Source organism: Perna viridis, chromosome 1, assembly GCF_037379345.1.
Source record: "Perna viridis isolate PV_CMFRI_1.1 ecotype Kerala chromosome 1, ASM3737934v1, whole genome shotgun sequence".
NCBI lineage: Eukaryota > Metazoa > Mollusca > Bivalvia > Mytilida > Mytilidae > Perna > Perna viridis.
The window spans coordinates 29,484,401-29,497,623 of record NC_142445.1 but is presented as its reverse complement, the minus strand read 5'-3'; the positions used below and the strand labels follow the sequence as shown (position 1 = coordinate 29,497,623).

At 32.7% G+C, this 13,223-nt stretch overlaps 1 protein-coding gene across 6 annotated transcripts in view; it reads right to left on the bottom strand.

Moving 5' to 3' along the window:
* Nucleotides 1–13,223, bottom strand: part of LOC148628251 (E3 ubiquitin-protein ligase HUWE1-like) — a 68,622-nt gene that overhangs the window by 20,710 nt on the left and 34,689 nt on the right. For 4 of the 6 annotated variants that reach the window (XM_088585109.1, XM_088585120.1, XM_088585116.1 and 1 more), the window contains exons 51-59: nt 10,837–10,983; nt 10,147–10,280; nt 9,030–9,077; nt 7,372–7,483; nt 6,829–6,933; nt 6,190–6,385; nt 5,508–5,676; nt 672–798; nt 200–393 (exon numbers count right to left, since the gene is read on the bottom strand). In XM_088585109.1, the coding sequence (XP_088441235.1) occupies nt 200–393; nt 672–798; nt 5,508–5,676; nt 6,190–6,385; nt 6,829–6,933; nt 7,372–7,483; nt 9,030–9,077; nt 10,147–10,280; nt 10,837–10,983 (1,232 nt within the window). The remainder of the gene's footprint in view (nt 1–199; nt 394–671; nt 799–5,507; nt 5,677–6,189; nt 6,386–6,828; nt 6,934–7,371; nt 7,484–9,029; nt 9,078–10,146; nt 10,281–10,836; nt 10,984–13,223) is intronic. The other 2 variants (XM_088585126.1, XM_088585125.1) reach the window with 2 other exon arrangements.

Here is a 13,223-nt window from a genome sequence, read left to right as displayed (position 1 = left end):
AAAAAAAAGAATCATAACGGTAAAATCCAGATCTGAAAAAGCAGAATTCTGCTTTAAAGTAGAAGAAAATCAGGTTTGTGAAATAAGAGCTTGTTACATTATTTATCAATAATTTTTTTTAATTCAATTTTAAGAAGAGATATCAAATACTTAGTCCTTATTTTGAAAAGAAATGTATCATTTTTCAATAATAAATAACCTTGGAAGGATCTGGTGGTGGAGGTCTGTAATTAATAGAGAAGGGATCATCAAGTCCTTTCGACCTCATTTCTTCCTCATATTCCTCCCTTTTTCTTTTCTCTTCTTCAGCTACCTTCCTTCTTTTCTCTTTCCTTTCATCGAGTTCCTCGTCCCGGTTCTTTACCATGTCTTCAATAATGTCTGGTTTCAAAGCTGTAAGAGACACAAAGCTACTCTCATCACTGTAAACTTTTTAACCAGTTGGGGGTGTAAAATAAAACTGCAACAGATTATTTCACTTTTGTATGTAGCAGTACAATTAATTACATTATGTGAACATTCAATACATTTCTCCTAAATTATCACACTTATATGTAATACAACACACTATGCAAGAAACATATTTTCACCTCAATAAAATTTCCTGAGATTTTTCTAAGGATTCTCAAAAATATTTTTGATTTCATCCAAATTGCTTAATAAAAGCTTACATGTTACACAGTCATGAACACTGTCACCATCCAAAACTTTAGCCTCCTCTGTCCAGCGAGTCAGAGTTGATGGTATGAGGGACAGCATCCCTGATGATGATGGTTCATTATCACGTAGGAACGGATCCTGAAATAGAAATAGCAACTAATAGTTGACAGTGTCGTCATTTAGATTAAGCAAAACAAATTGTTTCTCTGTTTCTAAGTATTCCCTGCTATCATTTCCACCATAGTATTACTGCTGGTATGACATTTGATCAAACAAAATCAACAGCATGTCCTATATTAAAATGAATGACTGAAATATATAAAAGTTGCTAATAGAAATTTTACAATAAAGGAAATTATAAAAAATTTCCATTCAATTTTTGTTATAAACAAAGCCAGCAAATTATTTCATAGAGGCATAGAAGAAAAAAGCATCAAGATATTTCAAATGTAAAGCTAAACAACTCCTGAAATTAAAAAGTGAAAAATAGAAACTACCAGGAGCATCTTCTTTACATCAAAAAGTGTGAACAGAAAACATCTCAAAACACACAAATCTAAGGGCCGTTCCAGTAAAACATACATGGGACGGGAGGAAGGCACTTGAAAATTGGGGCAACCTTCCACAGAAGCGATATTTTTCCACTCCTACCCACCCATAGAGGTAAAAACCCAAGCTTTAAAGGCACCAACAGAAGCAAATTAAAATTTTTATATATTCTTTAACAGTATTCCCATGGTGATTCTTTAATGTGTTATATATTTCAGCTGCATGTGACATACATGTATTTCATACAGATGATAGCAAGACATTGCATGATTTCATGAATGCTTCATTCCATTTACATATAATCAGTGTCCCAGCTAGGATCTGAAATTAGAGGGTGCACAGGGAAGAGGGCACTTCAACATGTTGCATGCTTTTTCAACCAAAAAGGGATATTGGTGTATTTGAAGTTTTTTTTTGTTCAAGATTTATGTTTCCATTAAGTCAGAAATATATTCTTTTTTTTTTTTTGCTTTTCTTGTATGTTTGTATTCTTTTTAAATAATACAAGAAAGATGTGTAGACAAAAATTAACATTGCCTTTGGAGAATTTAAAGCAGTATACTATCACACCATAAAGGAGATTAAGGGCAAGTGATTTTTAACATTTATAACATACTATGAGGTAAAATGTTGAATGAAATGTAACAAATATTCAATATTGCTCCAATTTAATTTCAAAATCATACTATGTTCTCTAATGTAATTATAACTTTTGAAAAATTACCTGTACTGTTGAAGATACAGACAATTTTAAAATGAATTGAACTGACAGAGATAACCGACATATTGAATACCGACAAACAAACATATGCAACATGCAATTGTTCACACCCATGGTTCTACATAACACAGACCTGTCAACTTTAAAATATTTTTGAAATTAATTGTACAAAAGAAAATAATTATTAACCAATGATTGTCTGTACATGAAATGGTGAAAGATCAAATCTGGATCCAATTTCTACTTGTCAATGATCATCATCTGACAACCCTGATCAGCTGATTGATCACCAATAATTACCTGAGGTATACCTGAGGGTTAATTACCACAGGATGTGGTAAATGAAGGTGACACTTCTTAATTGGCTAGGGGTAATTTATTAACAAAAGTGTAATCTTCAGATAATTATAAATGAGCACTAAAGAAGTAATATGGCAGAGGGGCGGGACGCTGCAGCCCTCCATTTTGCCTAGCCAAGACACTGATTAAAAAATATGTATATTCGCTGTTTTGCCTATTTCTTGCATAATGCACATATTCATGTATAGACTAATGCTTTTACCATGCGCATTCATATATCTGTATATTAAAATCGTTTCATATATTAACATTCATTTTTCAATGCACAGCTAAATCTTGATTTTTGTCTTGCCTAAGAGCAAATTCGGAGAAGGCCAGAATATAGGGATTACCTTTCTGGTATTCGCAATTGTAAGAGTATTTGTCCATATTAAATTTTCAACAACCACTTCATATCACATGTCAATGATATTTGGTATGTGAAGAGAAACAGAAGATAATGCTGAAGTTGTATTGATCCACACTGTACAACAGTGACTGTATATGGAGCTGGTGTATTGCCATAAACTATTTTGTATCTCATCTAACCAGTTGAATTTTCTGTGTGTATCCATATGATTGCCTTGATAGTTGTGTGAAGTTTCCTAAAATCCATTTGTTTTATCAGGGATCAATGATTTCAAGAAAACTTCTCTTCTTGTAGGCTATATACCACTAATTCCACTTCCCATAGGCTTCTATGCTAATTTCACAAAATTCAATGGCTTCTCTGGACTTTACCTTAACTTTAACCTGCAGAGGACTATATATCAGCATGATTCTACATATGCCAGCTCACAATCCTCAGAATGGCATGTGGGGTTAGCAGACTTGCAGTGCAGTTCTGGTCACCGGAAGTGAAGTGACTATAAATAGCATGGGAAATCCCAGTGTTTTCACAAGATAGGGGTATATTTAGAAATCATTATGGAGATTAGGCTTCACATCACAAGAAGCAAAATGCACCTATAAAATGTACAGAAATGTTTTTCCTTTCAGAAACTGTTTAAATTTTTTAAATGAGATGAGAACTTTTTTCACAGCACTATGAGGAACAGGGGTAATTTCTGCGTAGGACTGCGTTCCAAATGCTCATTGGTTGAATTGGTGGTCTGTAACCTGTATACCTAGCACTTTCAGCTGGAAATCTGTACTTAAGCATCAAACAAGTTTGCATGCACGCTGTGCAGGTGAGGAACAAGAGAGTATAAAGTAATCTTGATGTTTATCAATATCGAGAATTCTGCTCATTTGCACACTGGGGCTATCTTGTTTAATGGTATGGAAATTTTGTCCATTGTTGTAAACTCTCTGACAATTTCTAAGATGAAGACAACTCTCCATCCAAGACACAATTTATTTAAAGTATAAACCATAATAATAAATAAGTCTAAGTACAATCTTATAAACCATAATAATAAATAAGTCTAAGTACAATCTTCAACACGGAGCCTTGGATCATACCAAAAAGTAAGATATAAAGGGCCCCAAAATTACTAATGTAAAACCCTCAAAACAGGAAAACCAAGAATCTAATCAACATGAAAATCGAGAGATGAGAAACACTTATGAAGCACATAAACAAACAGCAGTTGACATCTTTTCTGATGTTCAGGTGTCACAGCAAAACCCTGAGAATACCGAAAGAATAATGTCAAAACAAACACGGGGCAATTTCCACGTGGAACACCTGTAAAAATGGCGCATACTTCCGGCAACAAAAGCCAACAAAAGCGCGTAACTCAACTATACTAAAGGTTTATACAATGGCAGGGATTCATTTTGGATCATTTCGAGAAAGTAAAAAACAACTTTCAACAGAATGTTCCTTCATTTTCCCAACAACCACTCACAGAAGTGAATTTCCAAGCCCAGTACCGTGTTATAGATGCATTTTCAACCAACACACAACCAAGTATATATTTTTGAAATGCCGTCCCCGGGACACATGTAAGTTTTGCTGGAACAAGCAAAAACATTAAAATTGTATGTAAATTAAACAGAAAGAGGTTCAAACATGCAACAACAGAGGTGTCAGCTAATTTCAGAGTTAAATTGAAAGGTTCTCTCCAAAATATATAGTTTTGTATAAATCATATAGATAAGGGCTGATCCAGAAAGAATCATGTCAGATGGATTGTAAGGGAGATGCATTTCTTATAATGGGTGGTAGGAATAGAGGCTTTTTTTATATCAAAAGAAAAAAAAACCCATCAATTTTAGTTTGTTGGTGAGTTTTAGAAAAGAATTCAGCCTTCATACATTTGATTCCGGAACATCCCTCATTTAGCTTGTTCTCTCTCTTTTTTTCTTCTCTTCCTTCTTCGTGTATTGGAATAGCAATAGGTTTGGAAGTATTAGTAAATGGAAATGCAATAAAATATAGAAATCAGCAATCAAGGTTTAGATTAAGGAAATATGAGGAAAATATTGTCATCAATAATACTTTTACATATCAAATGCAACTAACCCAAATACTCTATATGTATCCTGTTATTTTAATTACCAAAGTTAATCATTCAATCACAACTGAGGAGATTGGTTTTTTTTTAATCAGAATTATAATTGAAAGAATATGACAGCTGACACCTATGTACAACACACATGCAATTTTATAAAAGATGAATATTACAATGTAGTGTTGTTCTCAACTGCGAGTGCAACCTACAACCAGCATTTCTAAATGTCTCTATGATATGACCAAGAGTAAAATTTTGGTAAAAATGACATTAGTTTCAAGTCATCATTGGTGAAATCCATTACTTTCAAATTAATGAATTACTGTTGTCTGTATATAACCCAAATTCACCCAAATAATAGAATGAAAACTGAAAATTAGCAATTAACATTTTGCATTATATAAACTTCTGATGGACAGTTAGAAAAGCCAGCATCTTCCCACATACCTAACATTACTTCTCTTCAAGTGAACAGAGTAAAAAAAAATTACTGAAATGTGCAAAATCATGCTTGCCTGAATAAAACTATTAATTAATCACATTTGACATAGTTCTTCTCACCCTGTACATATCATGTATAATATAATATCACAACCTCCCCCAAATTTGATAAAAAAAAAAAAAAAAAAAAAAAACATGCCATGATTAGTGATCTAGCATCTCCCATATAACATAATGTCAGAACTTCAGTTACGGCTATATGAATAGTATAATTTTGACTACACCAAAGCGGACTATACAGAACAACACTACATTTATATACAGGGAATGTTTCTAACCTGAAACAATTCCTGATAAAAGTACTCATCGTCCATCGTATCTCTATTTGTAACAAATCTGATATCATCATTACTACTCACAACCACTCGTGTTGGGGTCGGGCCTGCTACCGATGTGAACGTGTTGGTCAACTGTAGAACATCAGCTGCTGTTGCTGGACCTAATAATCTGCATTCAAAAAGTGTTAATATCCAGTATATACATTCATAGCCCTTTCTTGTTAAATCATAACAATTTTAAACATGTTGTTATGCTAGGTATACTCCCACTAGTACAAAACTTGAATAGCCAAAATTGCTACAACATATGTCCCATCTATATAAAGCCACACACCAAATTTAAAATTAATCCATTCATGGGGAGCAGAGATAATTGTTTGGATGGACAGACGAGGTGATTCCAATAATCTACCCACTCAGTGAGTTAAGTATCTGGGTGATAAAACCTACTTATGTCACTAAAACAACATGTATTTGTTTTGTCAATGCAATGAAAAACTTCCTGTTTTTAATATTAATTAAATTAATTATTGAAAAAAAACTTTATAGTAACAGTACTTTGTGATGCTATTCTGATTATGTCATCTTTTGTAATTCCAATATACAAAAAGGTATTTTAATTTACTTTCTTTATTAAGGGGGTTGAGTGTATAATAATTGCACATATTTTTAAAGTTCAAACCTTTGTAATATAGCAGGAGGATTTGGCTGTCTGGGTAAAGCCACATGTAGTGTATGGGTTGATGGGTTGTATCTGCAAGTGCCTCTTTGTCTGCCCCCTCTGACACGTGACATGCCAACAACTGTTTGATCTGCCTGACGAACCAGCAGGGGATGGTTTGTAGGGACATTACTGGGAGCAGGTGGCATGGAAGGAGCTGAAAGAAAATGAAAAATATGGTTTAAAAAGTTAAAAGTCTCCTAAAAATCCGTTGCAAGTAGCATTAGCTGTTCAATAATAAAAGTAAATAATTCATCATATAACATATAAGTCTCAAAACCAATGTTTACAAAATATTTTATCAGTAAATTAGTTGACCACACCAGATTAAAACATGGAACCTAAATCCACAGCATTGATGCTAGTTCTTAACCATACATTAACCCAGGAAGTAATGAAATTTTTGTCAAATAAAAAATTCCACACATACATGTATTTAATAAAGTTCATAACATGATGTTCACGAGAACCAAGTTTTGTGATAATGTGAACATGTATACACTGATAACAGCTTCAATGTAAATTTGAACCATGGCTTGTACAGACATCTTCAGGCTATCTGTCCCAAACCATACTTCGAAAGTAAAATAATCAACTTACTGATAGCTTCATTGCCATTGTCATTATCCATGAAAAGAGGAAAATGTAGTTCATGTCTCTGTAACTGTCTGTTGTCAATGGTGTTAAACATTATGTGTGGAGCATCTGAACAAAATTTAAAAAAAAAAAAAAAAGCTTTTAATTGATGAGACACCATTTCAAAATATTTCAAATAAGTATCTTCCATTTTATGTAACCAAACATTTATATTGTGTACTTCTCTCTTTTTAACTCAATTGAATGACTAAAAATTAGTTCTTAATTGTTCTGAATCTCTTAATTCTTACCTACCTCACCAAATGACAATAATTGAAGTCCCAGGTCTTCGAGGTAATACAACAATACTTCCATTCTCTATAGACCAATGAAGTAATGAATGTGACAATAAAGTATAAATATGCAATTTGTTCCTAGCTATGCAAATATAATATGGTTCCAAATTCATTCGGCATTAGATGCAAGCAATTCTACGTTTCTTTCAACAGTTTAGAGCTATTAAATATTGTGAAAAAATAGAAATAAAATAGCAACCAACATACATACCAGGGATTAACATATCATCCATCTGGAAAATATCATCGAAGTCATGTCTCTGCATATGAGCAGGTTCTATATCCTGGTAGTCATCTTCTATACCATTCTCCATGTCAGATCCCTAAAAGAAAAGAAGTGAACATAGTTTCTAATACCATTTTTTTCTAACTTCTTTTTTTTTTAAAGATAAGCCCAATGAATGGAAGCACAAAACATGAGCCAAGGTAATCTGTAGATAAAATTTCAATTAAAAACATGATAACCTCTATAAAAAAATGTGAAAACTGAGTACCACTAAAGCTATCACCAAAAGAGACCACATATCAATGCAAGCATGTTTATATGAACAGCACAAAATGTCAAAAATGCTAACTACTATATTTGACAACAAAAAACTATCAACACTTACAAAAAAAAATTGCAAAATGACTTTCGAGCATTGAGCTGTAAGACCATGATCAGAGGGTCATAATGAGTTTCCTTTTTTATCTTCTAAAACATCATGTAACAGAAAATTTGTTGCGCATACAATGAAGAAATAAAGCAGAAAATTATAACAGCTACTGGTTCATGCAAATATAGTAAAATATGAGAAATTTCAGACCAAATTTGTTTCTGTACAAATAAAAAAGTTTACTGAACACCAAATCTATCTTAAAAGTGAAGATATAAAGTTTACCAACACAGCAAGTAGAAACAAGATTTTCCACAAGAAATATAAGCTGCAACAGGACTAACAAATTACAAAATCTAACAAACTTCATAACTTATTCCAATATTTATGAATTTTACCCAAGGACGATAGTCAAGTTCCTTTTTTTTCAAAAAAATCACCAAAAGCTAGCAAATTAAGGAAGCAAATATTCTCAGATTTACAGATGTTCTTAAAATTGTTTTTAAATAAAGCAAAATACAAGATAAATTTTGCTTTAGATCAGATGGATCAGTAAAGCTGGAAAGCTAACAATGACTTTAAATCAGATGGATCAGTAAAGCCAGAAAGCTAACAATGACTTTAACAATAGAAATTAAATGACTTAATCAGAAAATTCATGATTCATTTCAGAGATACAAGTCACTCCGTAAAGATTGGAATTTGAGAATAACATTCAACTCAAACAATGCAGAATTATGGAATTCTCAGAGGGTAGAAACAGACATGTTTCAATATATTTCTAGCGGTGTGACAACAGCTCATTGGTAATACTAATACAGCCAAAGTCATGGCGAAATTCGTCGGACTGTCAGACATGACCAGTACTTTAAGCAGCCGGTCCGGTAAAATTTGTAGGATTTCCGGACCAGATGACCAGACACGCCACAACCTGAACTTCCAGTTTAAAGATGGCGTCCGAATCAAGGCACATTTAAAATGTTTTTTTTTCTGCACGGCAGATAATTGTTCTGTCCAGCAGATTTTGTTAGGTTGCCAGACCAAATATCCGACAGGTTGAAAAATTATTTTGCCAGGTCTTGTTCCTGCTCTGATAAATTGATGACATCAACCAAACCCTTCCAAGTTTCCTTCTAATACATATTCAATTGTAAAAATCAAATGATTTACTATTGGTTAATACTGAATACAATTGCCAAATCTACAAGTGAAGTTGGAGTAATCCAATATATTACAAATCCAAATATTAAAATAGTCCTGATGATATACTTACCATGGCACCTAATCCATCATTATCTAACCACCTATGATTAAATGTCACCTACAATAAAATTTCGAAATACTTTTTTTTTCTAGCCAAATAATTTATCTTTACAATTTTAAACAGACCTGGTAATACTTAAACTGATTACAATAGCTCTAAAACCTAATAAATCTACTTGCACCAACTGTGACCTTCCCAGGCTGCAGCAACTTTAAAGTATAACTGAACGAAATAATTATAAGTATGGTTTGGTGATGTTGAATTCATGTTTTAAGAAGTAAGAAGGCATGGTTTGTATTTAATGAGCCCCTGTACTATTTAACTAGAAATAAGGAAAACCCTTTAGGCTTTTCAAGGTTTTTTTTTGGAAGAGGGATCAGAAGGCATTTAAATTATTTTACAGAAATATTCCTATACAATGATAAACCATTCAAAATTCAATAAATGAACAGTCCAAAGATAAAAAATGCCTTCCTACCCAGTCCACTTCATAAATTATTCAACAGCAATTCACCTGCATCTAGACTTAAGTCATGGAATATTTGTGTGAAATATATAGTGACTAATGAATTAATGGGTAATGAGTACAAAGTGACGGCAAAATGTTGAAGTCCACACATGTTTTGCTACTAACCTAATCCACTAACGATTATACTAATTTCCCTCATGAGCAAATAATATTTTAAATTTTTTGTACTAGCTTAATCTCATTTTTAATGTCCAGGCATTTGTACTAGTTGGTAAAGGCAAAAGCAAAGACTGCCGTCAAAAGTTTACACAGTAAAAACAAAACTTTAAAAAATTTCCATAAATTGAAAAAAGCTTTTACATTGACTACTACTGCTGCAAATATCACTACTTATAATCATTACTTGATTTTTTTGGTTGTTTTTTTTTTAAATAACTAGAAGCAATCCATTTATGCCTGTACGACTTCAATTCCTCTATCATCCTTAATTTTCAAAATTTATAAACATGAACTAGAATGGACAAAATTTAAACATAAAGTACAACCCATCATGCTAAATATCAACCCAACAATTTACATGCCATCAAGTATTCACCAAAGTTAATGGTTTAACCCAAAACACTTAATACTATAAAAGAAAAAAACCTGTATGTTTACCTCATCATCTTCATCATCATCGTCATCATCTTCATCTTCATCATCACATTCATCATCATCGTCCTCATCATCTTCATGGCCATCATGGTCATCATCATCAGAACTGTTTGAATCACTGTCTGGATTATCATGAACTGTAAGAGGAGCAAACAATAAATTTGATCTTCTACCATGAATAATAAAATAATTAATTGGAAACCGTGAATAACCAAAATATGATCAAACGTGCAGAACACCACCTAGATTTAATCAGTGTGCAAACCCCAGAATCAACTTCATTATTCCTTTTGTGGTACGACACTTGTAGTAAAATTAAAGATATTTTCACTCATAATTAAGACAATGTCTGGACACCAGGAAAATGGTTGTTTCTGACTCCCTCCCATCCATTAGGCCCCTAATTTCTAAAATGTTTAAGTCTTAACATCCCAAAATCAATCCGAGTCTTACCATTTTGGTATAGAATATTGTGGAACAATATTATAGGCATAACAGTGGTTTGGAACCTTGTAATAAAATTAAATGAAGATCATCCAACTAATATTCAAGTTACTGCACAAAACCATGGAACCATGGATGACAGTGACAACAGTGTTATACCAATATATGACAGCAAATCCGTAATTTACTCAATCCAAAATAATGTTATAAACAACCTCCGCAAACTCTGACCCTTGTAATCAACCATACCATGAGTGTTTTCATCAGGGTCATCATCTATAGAGATTTCCTGACTGACCATCTGAGAGTCATGGTGGTCGATATCGTCCTCATCTGGTACCTCCACATCTATCAATACATCATCATGATCGCTATGTTCTGATGTTCTAGCATCTTCTACAATTGTAAAACAAATTTTGATTTTATCTTTAAGGGATTCTACTATTTAACCTATACACTCAGGGATCGAAATAAGTCTAGATATTTGTCTAGGCCACAGGTCTAGTAGACAAAAAAAAAACACCCAGACCTGCAAATAAGCTACTAGACCTGATTTCATAGCCTTGATCGAAACCTGAACTGAATGACACAAGGTGGTTTATTTTTCATAAAAGGATCATTCTGAGCTATTAGGAAATAATAACGTCTGTCACTTCAAGGCTATGGAACATCTCAGTAAAATCTGGATGTGCCTTCAAAATACCCTTGGACTAGTGATTATGATCAATGTACATAGACTCTAAAAATATATATGAGTTAAGCTCCTAATTTCAAGAGTATCTCTTACTAAATGTTGATTGTCAACTGATAATGGTAGCCATATTTGGGACAAATCAACCCCATGTTGAAACTTGGAGTTAGAGTATTATCAAATGGTAAGTAAAAATACATTGAAAGCAGATTTTCACACAAAAAGGATGAAATAATAAACAGAAAGGTAAAACTAATCTACTTTTTGTTCCTAACATAGTTTATTTTCTGGTTTAAAAGACGGTTACGGACATCACTGTGTCTGTCAAAACATCTGTTACTTTAACCTTCATATTGCTGTCATAAATTCCCTATTAAGAAAGCATCCAAACTGTTTTCTCATATAGCTATCATTGATGATTAGTTACAGACTTTTTTTTTATTAATTTATTCCCAACCAAATCATTTTTCTCACCCTGATATTAACACTTCTATCTCTGTCGGTCAATTAATAATGTCAAAAACTCGTTAGAGAAACCCGGTAACGATTTTCTCCTACACCGACCTATCGTTCCGTTTTTGCCTTATTATGTCACCTTTTGTTGTTAACGTCATCAATAACCGTGTACATACACAAACATGGCAGAGAAGTCAATGGTGAGTGTGTCGGTCAAGCAAAATGGAAAATAACGGTTGATACTTTTTTAGAAAGCAGTTAATTAACATGAACATACGATGGAGCCAGTTAAACATACTTTTCAAGATAGTTTATCAATACAAACTAAATACTTTACTGCAGCCGATAACCAATATTTTTGGTAACGGACATGAGAATTTGACAGGTATTCTTAACAGTACAAGAATATCATTGTGGTCAATAAGCAAAAAATAATGTCTGTGACTTAATTGTCTGATGAGAAGATAGAATTACAAGGACAAATGTGTCCCATCTTAGCTATTGTAATATCATCCTTGAAGTAGTAAACAGATTCAACTGTAAGAAGATTTCAGCATGTTCAGCCAGGGGGGATATACGTTTGTTGCTCGGATGTTACAAATGACGAAAAAAAAATACCAGACATTATTAGTTGAATTTTTTTCTAAGAAACAAAGAGGCTAGCTACCTCCTCCCCAAAAATTGAGGTCACATGACCTATATTTCATGGTTAAATGGCTTTAGAGAGGTTTTTGGTCCACCTTAAGAGTTGTTAAGTTTTGCATCAAAGTTAATTTCTAAGAAACTATGTACCTTATAGAGGAAATGTATCTTTGGAAGTCTGTCAGCATCTCACCCGTATTTGGGCAATTTGACCTATGTTTCATGCTTGATTGACTTTGGTTAAGTTTAAGGTTCAAGTTTATTTATCAAATAGTATGATCGTGTTACTTATTGTAGGCAAGTATCGTTTGAAGTCTGTCAGCATCCCATCCTTATTAGGCATGGTTGATTGACTTTGATTAATTTCAATGCTGAATTCTAGGCAAACATTTTGAAGTTTTACTACAGACAAGGTGAACTTTTTTTAAGAGGGAAATAAATCTATAATTAAATTTCCACAATATTTCAGAACCTGCAAAATGAAATATAAGTTAATTTTATTATTACATCGTAACTTAAGTCTTAATAACTTTGTTGCAAATATTTTGAAGTAACCTCACTTAACCATTTTTCAGACCGGAATTAATTAAAATTCCACCATTTTTTTTAGAGGGTAATAAATCTATAATTAAATTTCCACAATATTTCAGAAACTGCAAAATGAAATATAAGTTAATTATGATTTTGATTACGATCATCGAATTAACTATAGGTTTCAAATACATCATTTTAAATGAAATTGCATAAAAAGCAAAAGGTTATTGACAAATATTACAGTCAGATCATAAGTTTAATGCTCTAATTACATGTCTATATTTTCCTTGATTGCAAATTTTATTAACATTTT